Source organism: Ambystoma mexicanum, chromosome 3q (genome assembly GCF_040938575.1).
Source record: "Ambystoma mexicanum isolate Mex_15411 chromosome 3q, UKY_AmexF1_1, whole genome shotgun sequence".
NCBI lineage: Eukaryota > Metazoa > Chordata > Amphibia > Caudata > Ambystomatidae > Ambystoma > Ambystoma mexicanum.
This window is the reverse complement of record NC_090926.1, coordinates 875,867,867-875,879,877: the sequence shown is the minus strand read 5'-3', so window position 1 is coordinate 875,879,877 and position 12,011 is coordinate 875,867,867. Positions and strand designations below refer to the sequence as shown.

Here is a 12,011-nt window from a genome sequence, read left to right as displayed (position 1 = left end):
GACCTCCACCATTCCATCCTACATAAACTTGATGCCCCCAGGCTGTTGATCTTCTAGTCTACTTTTATTCTACCCATGTAGATCCAGGAACGTCATACTCCTGTTACTTTCATGGATTATTTTACTTCATGTTCCTTAAAGCCAGGGGTCTTAAACATAGAGACATTATGCCGGCCCTTTACCCACAAACACTGGTTGTTAATATTATACCTTGGAGCTGCACACGTTAATAGCACTAGTGCAAGAAACAGACGTTCAGGACGGGCGGTAAAAAGACTTCTGTGGGTCGTATGCGGCCTATGAGTTCACAGGGTTTGGTTGACCAGGGAATAGGACACGAGGCATGGAGTTGGGACAGGTTGGCAGGTTAGCTGCTGGCAATCTTTCAGTTGGCAACCGTAAACCCATGAAGAGGGAGCAGAGATGTTCAGTGCTTCTTTGCCCCCCTGATTCTCTGATTTGTCAGAGCCACATTTTCAAAGCCTCTCTCTGAATGGCGCATGAGTGCATTCATCTCCTAGTTGACTCCGTTATTGTTCTGTCTGCGTCTCATTTGTTATAAAACAGCACCCAAGGTTGGTGGCTCTCAGGGCGTAGGGAGCCTGGGACGCTCGAAGGACACCGAACTGGCAGCCAGGGGGTTTTAGCAATGCGCTACCTTTGTAAAGACAATGAAGCCCCAAAAAATCTTTTTTTGTGACCACCAGTAAATCATCAAGAATCGATGACTGGGAGAAAGGCTGCAGGAGAGTGATCCCCCTTATTTGTATGGTACAGTAGGACAGATAGGAGAAAGAGGTTGGTTGGCTCTCGACTTACCTCTACCTGTTCAGTAACACACATGGGAGTGGGTAGTTGAACTGGCTTTGGGGTCCCCGTTTCTCTGTGATAGCATACTCTTACTTTTTTAAGGAACATTTAAGTGCAACTGCATGTGCATACCAAGTGCTTAATTTGTAAAATAGTAGGTGCCTGTGCCCAAATATGTTCTAGCACTTCTGTGACACTTGGGCAGTTCCACACCACTGCTGCCACAACCAGGCCCGGCCTTAGGGGGGGGGCGAGCCGGGCAACCGGCCGGACCGTCACTAGCCCCCGCCACGCTAGCTCGGGGAAGCCTTTCAAGGGCTCCCCCGAGCTGGCATAGAGGGAGAAGGCGCGGCAGGCTGGTGTATTCAATGACAATCGGGTGCTCAGCACCCGATTGTCACCAAATGTGTCCCTCCGCCGCAGCGCCTTCAACAACATAAGGTGCCATTAGCCCCCCACTACGCCAACTCGGGCAGTCCTTCAAGGGCTCCCCCGAGGTGGCATAGTGTCAGAAAGCGTGTCAGGCGCCTCATTATTATTAAATGACCCTGCAGCGGCAGAGCTCATCTAATAACAGGGTGCTGATGCGCCCTATTCAAATAATTAGACATACAGGCCACAGCTGCCCTATGACCATGCTACCCAGGCGGACAGTCCACTCCGTCCATTACCACGGCCTACTGTCCTCCATCCTTTGAGCAGTACACAGCCAAGCTGCATCCCTTAGCAAAATATGTTTTTCAGAAATGTCATCATGTAAAATATCGTACATGCAGCCTGCATGAACTCCCCCAAGTGCCCTCTACTACACCTTGCTGTACCCTCTTCACCTACTGTACAGTAATGCGCTATATAGCAATGACTTCTCACTTTGTACCATCCATGAATATATATATATATATGTCTTTGATCATATTTATGAGTATCAACCCCACACTGAGGCCATGCAAATATTGTTATCATTCATGTGGAGCATAACACCGCTCGCTTATTATCAGCCACTGATATGTACATGTAATCCTCCTCATTTGTTGTCACCATCCCGTAGGATGTCCAATCTCAAGGAACTATGCCCTACCGGACTTCAGTTCCACCTTCGCGCAGTACTCCCTACAATCTGGGTTGCGAGGACCCTCTGCCTCCAGCCCGTTGCCTTGCCCGAGACTCAAACTACCTGGGTGGTTGCCATACCAACCCCCGGGCTCATGCAACACATGCATGCGCAACTACTAGGTTTCTATTCCCTTACGCATGCACATCGCGCACAATTGATACAGCTCTGTCCACGGCTCTATATGCGCCCAACACCGCAGACGGCGACCGCATCCGGAGTGATCCATTTAACTCCACGCTGCCACACAGGTACGAGCGCTCTGGAACACCCACCCTTGGGCCCCCACTCGGTGGGTTTACGTGCGGGCCAGAATAGGATGTCCCCCAAACGGAAGCCAACCTTGTCCCCTGTGCCCCCCCACCACGGACCGCATTACGACGCAAGTCCGTGCGAGCACACGCTCGCACTTTCAGCTCAATCCTAAACATTCTCCCTGCTTTTGTTACAGGGTGCTGCAGCCCTACAGAGTCACACCCAGGGATTTCACAGCCCTCACCTTATGGACATGTGTGCCTCCAATCATGAGGTTTTATGATTAAATCATTACATCCAGGCACCTGCCACAGATCGACCATCTACCTTACAGAGTTCAGCATTTCCAGCAGCTCTCCAACCGCCTCCAGGTACAGATCTACTATCCGTCCAGCAGTTCTATGTCCTCGGCTTATACCTTAACAGTACCCGATATATATATTTTTTCTCAGATACATTCCCTGCTTTTGCTTTCTCTTCTCCTCCCCTTCAGCAAATCCAGCAGATCAGCTGCCTTACCTATCATTCGGAGCTACCCCCACCAGCTCTAAGGGGTTTGCCACATGCCGCCCCCTTTTTCCTGTCCACGCAAACTGGAAGAAGCATTAACCCCCGACTTCTGTCCAGGTCAATAACTAGTGCAAGCAAGCTACCGGACAATGCCTCCATTGTCCACTCGCACAGTCTTAAATTTAGTTTTTAATGCATGCCAGTACCTGAACCACTAGACCAGTTCTTTACACGCGAGCTCTACAACATTTGAGCCCTTTTTTCGTATGTTCTGTTTCTCATATAGGGAGACCAAGTCGAGGCCCATGAAGAAGGCTCACCGCCGAAACGTCTTGGGACTACATCACCTTGAGGGCTTATTTCCCGCATCATAATTTGATCAGCTTCCAGACGTAGACCAACGACTAGGTCCCTTTGTCTTTGTGTCAACATCAATACACCCAATGTCAGAAAGAAATGTTTTTTCGATGCATGGTTTTGACTCCTTGCACTTTATATAGTTGGTTACCTTGTGTTTAAATATTAGACTGTTTTTTGTACACATTGCACACTGAGGTCAACCAACAACGTTCACATGGGTTTGAAAATTACTAAGCCTGTTTATGTCTTTATATGTTTTGTTTGTTAATTTTTTCCTATGCATTTGCTATTTTTCTTTGATGCATTTGCTGAGCAAAATGAATGTTCCTGAATTCACATGTACACGAAAAACTAAAATTTGGCATGTTAACCTAATGAAAAAACTTATTTGTACCTACTAACACTGGCTAAATAAATAAAAAAGCTACAGTGTAACCTTTTAGGGCTTTATTGCTCGCCTTTTTGTATGAAAGCGAGCTTAATAAAATAGCTTCCGTCATACTAAGCATGTTGAATAGTTCAGCCTTTACAGAAATATATGTGTAAAGTGACCAAAAATAAGTGGTAGGACGCCCCCCCCTCTTTCGTTTCAAGCTTGTTGATGAAGCAACAGCCCAATCCTTTGGTAATTTTTCCTCTTTTTTAATTTTTTTTATTTTCAAACTGTGGCTGCGCGCCCCCCTGGGCAAGAGGCTGCGGCCCACCAGAGGGGCGCGTCCCACAGTTTGAATACTGCTGCCCTAAGCCCTCCCCTCCAGGACATACACCAATATGAGTCCTAGAGGGGAGGGCTTAATCAGACATTTTCGCGATTATACCCGGCCGGAGAGAAGTGATGCAGTATCGATGGAAAGGGCCATCGATGCTGCATCACTTCTCTCCGGCCTGGGGGGGGCTCAGCCCAGACTTGATTTTGCCGGGGGGGGCTCGGGCCCCAGAGCTCCCCCCCCCGTACTCGGCGCCCCTGATTAAGGATACCTTCAAGATTGTGATTTACCATAAGAAACCCTATTAAACTCCATTGTATTGCCATGAATATGACAAAAATCTTAGAATCAACCTGATATAGAACAGCAACATTTGCCACAGGTTCTAATCCTATTGGTTTTTCTTTTTCTCCCTGTCCTTCCATAATCCCAGTTACTGATTTTTTTTTTAACTTATTGCAGTTTATATCAGTTTTTTATTTGCTATGATTTCGATTTCAAATGGTTATTAATTAAACAAATAGTATGTCTAGCAACAATTAGAAACCAGGATATACTTGGTTGGGATAAGTTTGAAATGCAAGGAGACACAGGATCGCTACAGCCTTGAAAATGCCTAGCAGGGCGAAACTAGGGGTGGACTGAAATTAGTCTTCGAGTAAATATTCCGTTGAATTCCGGCGGAAAATGAGATATTGAGCTGCGGCCGAATAAAAAATGTAGTACTGCTTTCACTGCCTGGAATCTTTCAGTCATGTCATGTTTATCCTTTCAAAGGATCATTAAAGAAATGCTGTTGTCACATTTTTGATTGAGCACAGGCAGAGCAGAGGTTTTAAAGTGCAAACAAAGTCCTTACCCTTCATGTGCTGGACAAACAGACATGAGACTTTCATATGTCCTACGTAAAGCACTTTAGATTAAAGCGCTAAATAAAAGTGGGACCCAATCAACACTAACTGAAAAACAGTGTTCCTACGTCTCTTGTGTGGCAGCAGCCCGCGTGTGAGTATTGGCAATCGGCACAGCAGCAGACACCAGATCTGCAATGACCAAATCATCTTCCTCCAACAAGGCAGTTAGTTGAATGACAACTGGAGTCACATGGAGTGATGCCACCAGCGTAACCAAGAACAGTGATTTCTACCCCAGAAAGGTGATTGATATATAAAAGAGTCAAGAGAATTCCTGAGAAGAATGGGGGGTTGTTGATGAGCCACACATAGGGAATGTTCTTATTTGGTCTTGCTCTTTTGTGAGGCGAGGGAGAACATGAACTTGTCATTTTTCAGACGTTGATCAGACTTTTGGAAAGTAATTTTAGATGCTCTCAAACAAACCTTGATGACTGTATGGGGAGTCTGTTTTGTTTGAGTGGTGGCTGTGGGTAGAGCTGTTGGGGCAGCTGTGCCCACACCTAACCCATACATGTGATTAAAAAAAAAAACGTTACAGGTTGAAGTGTATCTAATGATTTCTCTTGCAGTCCATCTCTACACAGAGGTGGACCCTGAACCAAAAGAAGCCCTGGAAATATTTTTTTTACAAGTGGCCCCTGAGTGCACCCTGCAAGCGGATGTAGTGAGAAAGCCTTACTGCTCAAAGTATGGGTTGGCTGTGGGTGAGGGTCTCTGTCAAAAGAAATTTGGAAAGATTGCTCAGAATATTATATTTTAGAGCATAGTTGTCCTGATTGAGAGATGAGAAAGTAGCTATGCGTAACAAACTGACATATAACTACATTTGTTATGAGCAGTTTATCAAACTGGTATCTTTAACATATTTGCTTCAAAGAGATGTGGTGACTGGGAAAGAGGAGCAGAAAAACAGGGTACCTACACTAATAAGATGCCCACGGTGTAGAGGCCCACCAGAAAATCTCCAGAGTTCCCTGTAGGCGAGTCGACAACTGACTCCACGCAAGGCTGCCTAACACTGTTTTGAATTGACAAATTAGATTAAGAGTGCTTCTAGTCCGTGGAATTATATTTTGACATTGATGTGTATATTTAATTTGTGTATGGGTCACTACTGCTGCTGTTTCCGCTATATTGCCATCATTTGGGTTGAACACTGTTGCTTCATCTGAAGCACTATGCACTAAATGTATTTCAAATTGGCTATTGATTTTGGCTATTAACTGGTTTTATAGGCGATTTTGTTTTTTATTATAGTGTACTTGATTGAATAGTACGTTTTTTGCATGTGGCTGTAGACAATAAACTGATATAGCACATTGATGGTTTTTCCAGTGACTTGTGCCCATGTGGAAATTTGCTCTGGTGATTCATTGTATTTTTCTTTCTCTTTGCAGATCCAGTACTCCAAGTTCCTACTCATGTTGAAGAGTGAGTCTCCCTTTGCACACATTGTTTTTCGGTTGTTGATTGATTTAGGCTTACCCGCTGAAATGCAATTTGAGGTCCTGAGATCACCTCATAATTGGGCCATCAGTAAAAAGAAAATTAAGCTAAATGCTATCTTTGAGTGCTGGTTTGTGGCATGCTGCCATGGCCTCTCCAGGTGAATACAGAAATGTGGCTCAAGTACAACCGTTTCCTGTATTTTCTTATCTTTCATTTTTGACATTTTAAATATCCTAGTCCTCCCACACCTTGTTAAAGGTTAGACTGAGTCAAATGATCGTTGTATTTATGCTGTATTTTTCCTCACCACTCGCGATACCGCAGATCAGGTTGCATCCCCATGCCTGCAGGGCCAGATGTCAGCAAGAGCCTACTGTAACTTTTAGTTTGAATGCCTTAGTAATTGGCAGCCACCTGATTTAGTCCATCTTTAGGACAACGAATGTAGTGTAGCAAATTAGCACGTTGGGAGAATAAGTCAGCCAATCAATTGAGGAATGCAATGTTTATTCACCAGTGATGCCCTTTGTTCCATGCTGGTGGCCAGAGCTTCGTCTTACTGTCTGCCATTTTCCATCCACGTCACTGCTCACTGTCTCGGCCTCGACCTTGTTGCTTTGTTCCATCCCCACCAATTTTTGAAAATTAAACTTGCTACTGCGGAATGCGACCATCTCACTGTCTCCATTGTAGCTCCTGGGCCAACCATGAAAATGGGACCTCATAAACTCTCTAGGCTATGTCCATTGCAGCCAAAGGAGAACTTTCCCTGATGAAACTAATTTTATTCATCATATTGATCAAGTCTGTTTCCGAGCTGGATGAGAAGGCTGAGAAGCGGGAGAACATTCTAGCATCAGGCTTTGGTGGTGCAGATGATGTAGCATTGCTAATGACAAATATGGAGAGGGAGTAAGCCACGACTTGGGAGTCAGTCAAGATTGCAGTACTTTCATGAGGATATCTGTTAGTTTCAGATCTGAAAAAACTCTGCTTAAGGATTGGATGCTTGGGAGATACAGTTTTGACGAAGTATGCTTTTTCTTCGGTTGATACCAGCTTGATGCCGTTTTGATGACACAGGCTGATCGGTCAGATCCTTGGTTTTTATGAAACCTGCATATCGGAGATTTGTTTTTTCTGCTTCTTCACTGTCCAACAAGAGTTATTTTTTGGAGGAGGTTTTAATTTCTTGTCTTTAGTGACCAAAAAGTGAAAGGTTTTTTATAAAATCATAGGAAAGGTTGGATAAATGGTTCATTAAACCAACCAAATCATTAACTCATTGTCTCAGAAGTGTTTTTCATGACTTTTGGATCTTTCTCAAGTTCGTACTTTGAACCTTTTTTAGGATTGTGCTCCATCTCCCAGAGTACAGCCATTCATAAGTACAATCGAAGAGTTGAAACCATCTCCCACACTACAATGCCACATTTTCTTTCTGCTTTCCACACCCAATCTGCTCTAGAATACTCTGTGTGCCAGAATGAAGCATTTCACTGGGTTCCTTCTTTCTAATTGGGTGCGTTTGTGGATTGTACAGTTTACCAGAATACAGAAATTCCCTTGGTTTCCTTCATCTTTGGTTGTGCACTGGGGTTGTAGAACATATACTAGAATCAATTATGTTCTGACGTACGTCCCAGAATTTAGTGTTAACCTTCCCCTCTCCTATTGAAAAGTGTCTCCCCGGATCCTCTGGTCATCTGGCCGGACTCCTCAGTTGGGCCTCTTCCCAGGCTTTTGTTTCTGTCACTTGTGGTTTGAAGCCTTTTATAGGCACCTTGCATTCACTGCAATTAGTTATACAGCTCTGACATTTGGACCTCCTCACATACTGTGCTCTCCCTGCATTGGTTAGTCCAAAGTCATTCCTGTTTGCAAATCCTCTCACTGGTTCCCTTCCTGTATTGCCTTTATTTCGAGGCCACACTTTGTTCTTTCATACTTTCTTACTGTCTATCTCCTATCAGCCTTTGGTGCGTTGTGCACTTCTGTTGGAGGATCCTCTGTTTTTGTTCATTCGCTGCTTGATCAGGACTCGCAAAATCTACTAGCCCACTGGCATTGGCGAGAAGATTGTTTAAGGTCGAGTACCATTTGTATGGTACTCAGCCTTGCTGGCAAGTATAGAGATGTTTGAAACGTTTTTTTGACTTTTACTGAAAACAAAATGATTTGCAGTAAATGGCAAATCCTCCACTTTTCATAGCTATCCTTTGGGTGGCAGCATTGCGCCACATGCACCATTTTACAGAAAGCACTGGTATATATTTTTTTGTCTCCATTCGCCATGGGGCATGTGCATTTTTATTACAGTATGTAAAGTAAGGAACTCACCCTACAGGTCTAGTGGGATTTTTTAATTTATTTGTGAGGCCTGTTAATACATCTAACGCAGTGTTTGGGCCTCTTTACTGATTCAGTGCCTTCCTATACCTATTATCAGTCCCTCACTCTCTCACCAACATAAGTCTCCTAGCATTTGGCAGTTGTGGTCTTTCTTCGACTTTACTTTCAGCAACCAGCTTTGTCAAACAGGTGGCCTGGACAACTTGGACATTCGTCACTCAGAGCCCACGCCCATGTGACCTGGCAGTTCTTCTCCATATCATAGCTCGCCATGACTCTCTTGCTTTTATGGCCACTCCTCCGTTACCTCTGTTCTCTGGCGTCTCTAGTATCTGTGGTACTTGTATGATTACTACCACCTACAAAGATGTATTTCTCCAATAGGAATGTTTTCTTTTGTGATATTCCATTCTGGGATTGTTGTTACCACTTCATCACAGTACCAAGATTCTAGATCATTGGGCAGTTTTCAACCCACCAGAGGGCAGGAATTACTAGCCAGTAGCTGACAATGGGATGGCTTTCTGCTGACCTTTTGATTTAAGGTTTATTTTCTCACCATGTTTGTTTCTTTATTCAAAAATGAGCACAAAATATAAACAATCTGAATCAAATTAAGCTGTGTTGGACTTTTCTGACGCTAAACCTGAGAAGTTTGCAAATACCGTCCCTTCACTTTAGTGTCACACCAAACTACTACTAATATATCATAAATTCCCCTAAATGACCAATCCGGAGAAACTATCGTAAATGACAAAGCATCTATGTATTGCATATATACTCCATAACCATTGTCTGCATTTTTTTATCTAAGAAAGATGATTCTGGAAAGATGTCTGTTTGGAATTTGAATTTACAGAGAGAAACTTAGTTTGCCATGTAGTGTCTGAAATAAGTTGTGGTGGTGCTGCCTATTTATATTGGCACGTCTGGGAGGCATGGTTGTGCAAGGAGTAATCTTGGGGTGGTAATGAGAACCCTGCAAGGTTGAGTACCTCTAGAAAGAACACTGATGCTGGTTGCTTCAAACTGAACAAAAAAAAATTCTGCTACATGGCGGATATGATCTTTGAGGATGGGAAATCTCAAGGCATACAAATAGTAGCCAGGCATTAAAACCACTTACTGGAGACCACTAGGGGGCGTGGATGAAGATTGCCGCGTGAGAGGAGAGCTCCGCGCTTGGGCGAGAAAAGATGTTTAGCGAAGGCCCGACAAGCAAGAGGGTGATGCCGGGAAGGTGCACGGAGATGGTGTTGTGGGGGGGGGGAGGAGTTGTGTCGCTGGCTCTGAGCTGGTGAAAGAAGCAAAGCAAGACCTCTGACGGAGGGTGCACATCCCAGGCTGCTGCGGTGAGGTGGCCTCTGATCAATCGGCAGCCAAGCAGAGAGCTGCAGGCCCACCCCACAACAAGGGTCAAGAGAAGCCGGGGGCCTGCGGACACACAGTGAGGGGGGATATGTGCACGGAGGACCATACAACCCTCCCGCCCCCACTGCCGCACCAGGCGGAGGGAGCAGGCAAAGAGAACCAGCACCGCTACAATGTAGGAAAGAAGTAAAGCGGGAGAAAGGCCAAGCAGGGGAAAGACTCCTCCATGGGTGCCAGCGGAGGGCATGGCAGAGGCCCCCCAGCCCATGACTGACAGCGGCAGGGGAGACCAGAATCGGATACACCAGGACCAGACCCTGAGGAGCACTCCTGGATGTCCCGTGCTGCCCACCATAGGAGCCACCTGCCATAAGTCCTATGCGAGAGCCCGACCGCCCCTAGACTCCCCCCAAGGGAACTCGGGATAGTGATACCGACCACGCCAGGAACATAGCCGGGTCTACCACTTGGATGCCCTGAAGAAGGTGCCTTGTACTGGACAAGTACTCTCAAGCACCGAAACGTGCACCCCTTTAACCACACGCAGATAAAGACTAAGGATAGACTGCAAAACACCCTTTGTCTAGCCTCGAGCACGCTAAACAAATGCTTAAAGAGCACGTTGGCCATAACATAGAGATATCTTTCAAGTCCAAACTGTACAGACCCAAGAAAGTCAATCAAGAGCACTGAAGTTGTGTGAATGACTATGAACACTTTGCTCTAATGTACTAATTCTGGAGGCAACTGAGCCTCAAAATTCATGTGACAATTTACACATATTCAGTAATTGTATTGCTTGATGTTATGTCACACAAAATATATTTTTACTGCACACCAGATGTTTAGCACTGAGGATTTAAAGTGCAACATGGTTATACGTTATCTCACTTTTGCTTTACCTTTATATACATGTGTCACTATAAAATGTTTAATGCACACCTGTTTTATATAATTTGGTTCTTTTTACCACATACATTTCTTTTTTTTTCATTAGAATTGTTCGCATATGGTCTTTCTTCCTGTCTGCAAATAGAAAGCCCCCCTGTTTTGGAATAACGACCTCTAGGGTCATTACAGGTTAAGATAATGACCACAACTGCATGCAGAGTCATGTGATGAGTCCCTCAGTAGTCCCCTTGTCTGACAACTAATGGTTAATTTATACGTGACAAGGTAGGAACAAGTTTATGCCTCTCCCCCCCCCAGAAGAGGAGGGCGTCTAAGAATTAGATACATGGGAGAGGGGACAATTTCTTCTTGTTGACTGAGGTGGAGGAAAGCAGACATGAGAGGCCTATATCAAGACATTCACGCTATGCTCGCGGAGCTGCACGCTTTCAGGGCTGAGGTCCAAGGCTCATTAGGGGCTGTCACAGAAAGAGTAACAAAGGTTGAGGACCGAGTTGAAGCACTCTAGCACACACACAGGACGGCAGACATAGTAGACGTGGAGGTCGATATGAGGTTCAAAGAACTTGAGCGCAGGGACAGGGGGATGGCATGGGAAACGGGGAAAGGAGGAATAACCTGCACATTTGGGGGCTCCCTGGCAATGTTCATTTTAATGTTTAAGGATATTTGTACCACGCACTATCAACACCGGAGAGGTCGCCTGGCGCTCTTTTAAAAAGAAAAAAAAACTCCACGATCTGGAAAGGTCCCTGCTACGACTGCTGCGCAACCTATTAGGGGCCTCCGAGGAAAGGGAAATCAAATTTGACAGGGTGTACAGGGGTGCAAGGTCCGGGGCTGGACCGCGCTCAGTGGTGGCTAAATGCCACTACTACTGGGACAAAGAGGAAATCCTCCAAAAGGCACGGGAGAGAGGCACGATGGAATGGGAAGGAGTCCAGGTGACAATTTATCAGGACCTATCGGTGTATACTCTGGATCAACGCTGGAAATGCAGGCCCTTAACGAAATTGCTCCAAGAAAAGGAGGAGAGTCATCATTGGCACTTCCCTTTTGCCCTGGCATTTGAGTTTAAGGGGGAAGATTATGCTTTGCACCAGGGACAGGAGGTAGAAAACCTCCTTAAGGAATTGCAGAGCAAAGAAATACAGCTGGAAAGGGAGAGCCAATGCCAGCTAAGGGAATGCTTCAAGAGTAAATTTGCTGAACCTAAGGAACGCAGGAAAGAAGTGACCTCGAAGCGGACTAGAAAAT

At 45.2% G+C, this 12,011-nt stretch overlaps 1 protein-coding gene across 1 annotated transcript in view; it reads left to right on the top strand.

Annotated features, from left to right (window-relative positions):
- Positions 1–12,011, top strand: part of ERN1 (endoplasmic reticulum to nucleus signaling 1) — a 749,808-nt gene that overhangs the window by 247,590 nt on the left and 490,207 nt on the right. The window contains exon 3 of the mRNA XM_069654991.1: positions 6,068–6,101. Within this exon, the coding sequence (XP_069511092.1) occupies positions 6,068–6,101 (34 nt within the window). The remainder of the gene's footprint in view (positions 1–6,067; positions 6,102–12,011) is intronic.